Below are 2,513 nucleotides of genomic sequence, written 5' to 3'. Positions count from 1 at the left end.
TATCTAACTATTTATCTATATACCTACATATGTATGCCCATATATGCATGAGACCCTCGCACACACACCTATCCATTTCCTCCGCAGGCAAGAACATACCTGGGCATATGGTGACGACGGCTGAGGGGGGGCAGAGGCGTGCCTCCCAACTGCCGACGACCCCTCCGCAGCCATTGGCCCACTTCTTTTCGTATCGTCCGTTACCACCTGTCCTCTAACCTCTCCTGTGTCTGCATTGATATCGTCGGCGTATTTGGCGGGCGGCATGCCGTGAGTGCTGCCCCCGCTCTTGGGAGTGTGTTGTTGTGTAAACGGTATATACAGTGGTGTGCTGTTACTGCGCGGCGGTGATGCCATGCCTCGTGCGCGACCGCGTACGTCATCGTTGACGTCACCGGTGATCGGCAGTTCGGTACCACTGGAGGATGACTCATCGGCCGAGGTGTTGTTGATGTTGTTGTTGATGTTGTTGTCGTCGAAGTTGTTGTCAATGCTGCCGCCATTGGGCGTGTGGGTGTCTTTGCCTTTGGCTAAGGCCCACATCTGGTTCGTCGTGGTCTGGGCGGATCCACGGGCGGCTTCGGAGAGAAAGAAGTTCTCCCCGCTGTGATGTGATTGGTGGGTATTTATATAATATATGAGGTACATGTAGAAGTTGGCACGGTGGATTAGAACAGTTTCCGTGGATATGGTACAGAACTTTTTATATTTAGCAAAATCTGCGTATGAAATGAGATACACATACATGTCCACCGTAAATGTGCAAATTAGTCTTATAAGAGCATCATATGTCAATGAGATCTACAAATTGATATCCAGAGTTCATTACTATTTAAAAGACTCGGAAAATGAGCACTGGTATAGCGAGTCTCAATACTTGCGTATTGTACTCTACACACAGATACACAGATACATAGGCATTAACGTGGAATATACACACAGCAACAGATTCACACCAAATACGCACACCCATATGTATACATATACCGAGATAGAATCACCATATATACCTACACAAGCACACGTACATTAAACACGAAAACATACCAAATAAGCACACCCATATGTATACATATACCGAGAAGAATATCCATATATACCTACACAAGCACACATACATAAAGCCCAAAAACATACCTAGATGTACCGTATCGCAGACACATTGACGCGATCGCCTGCGAATCCAATGCACTCCACCGCTCTTTGTTGAGTTCGTCTTCGGGCGATAGCTCCACTAGCGTCTCATTCAGCACCACTGACCGCAGAAACGGCTTCAACAGCGCATGTGTGTCGTCTCCCGCAATCCCATCGGTGCGGGTATGTGCCTGTAAATGTGCATGCGCGTGTAGATGCATGACCATTTGTCCGTTGAAAGTTGTTTGTCGACTCGATAGGGTATTGTTTGGGGTCAATAAGCGTTAAAGCATTCGTGTTAGGGGGTAGAGGGTAGGACGATAGGACGTAGATGTAGGTATAGGGGGTGGAGGGTATGACGTAGATGTAGGTACAGGGGGTGGAGGGTACGACGTAGATGTATGTACAGGGGGTGGAGGGTATGACGTAGATGTAGGTACAGGGGGTGGAGGAGGGTATGACGTAGATGTAGGCACAGGGGGTGGAGGAGGGTATGACGTAGATGTAGCGACTATGAGGGGTATGTCTTCCAGATGAATTGACTGATACGTTTAACCAAAAACCAGAGAATCGATTGGGAGCCCACCCACAGCGGCGGCTGTTCCAGTGGGCCTATCGAACTGATACAACAAGTCCACGCAACGGAATTCCGGACAGACCCAAAAAGAGACCAACCAGGACAGGCCCAAATAAAAGACCAACCAGGACAGGACAGGTGCGGTGCGTACGTACCTGCGTGTCCACCCCCCCTCCCATGTACTGGCTGAGTTGCTGGCTGTGGCCCAGTCCACTGCCCTGGCGCTGGTCGTGCTCGCGTGCGCGTGCCTTGGCGATCTCTTTGTGTAGGTAGCGTAGCGTGTTACCAGGCCAAATGCCATAGATGTGCTGGAAGTACACAAACAGCACGCCATTGAGCTTCTGCTTCAGGCGTGTGTAGCCGTCCCTGTCCTGCTGCATGGGATAGGTCTCTACGATGGTCACCCAACCGTGGCCTTTCTGTGTGCTCTGTGGAAGGGTACGCGCACGAGGAGTAGACCGAAGACGCCAGGCAAAAGGTTAGAGATGGTATGCAAAGGCTATAGATGCGATGGACGATGCCACCAACACACATGAGAAGACTTCAGTACTACTGACGATTGTTCTAGCGGATACATGCATCTAGACGTGGCTAGATAACATTCGAACACTGTAACTGTACTGGATGGTCACCAACTCATCGTCTGGCAGAGCACCATAAATGTGCCAGAGGTACGGATGATGGTGGATCGGATGTAGGTAAAAGATGCTAAAGATGCACATCTAATCATGTGTGTATGCATGCATACAAATACATATATACATATGCATATACTTATACATATATACACACACACACACAT

At 49.1% G+C, this 2,513-nt stretch overlaps 1 protein-coding gene across 1 annotated transcript; it reads right to left on the bottom strand.

Annotated features, from left to right (window-relative positions):
* Nucleotides 1-98: 98 nt before the first annotated feature.
* On the bottom strand, nucleotides 99-1,328 carry SARC_14282 (hypothetical protein; the record flags this gene model as incomplete). The annotated part of the gene is made up of 2 exons (XM_014291587.1): nucleotides 99-604; nucleotides 1,138-1,328. Coding segments are annotated over 2 exons (697 nt in total), but the record flags the coding sequence as incomplete, so codon positions are not given.
* Between the last annotated feature and the right edge of the window lie 1,185 nt (nucleotides 1,329-2,513).

Source organism: Sphaeroforma arctica, assembly GCF_001186125.1.
Source record: "Sphaeroforma arctica JP610 unplaced genomic scaffold supercont1.4392, whole genome shotgun sequence".
Taxonomy (NCBI): Eukaryota; class Ichthyosporea; order Ichthyophonida; genus Sphaeroforma; species Sphaeroforma arctica.
This window is presented reverse-complemented; position numbering and strand designations above follow the sequence as displayed.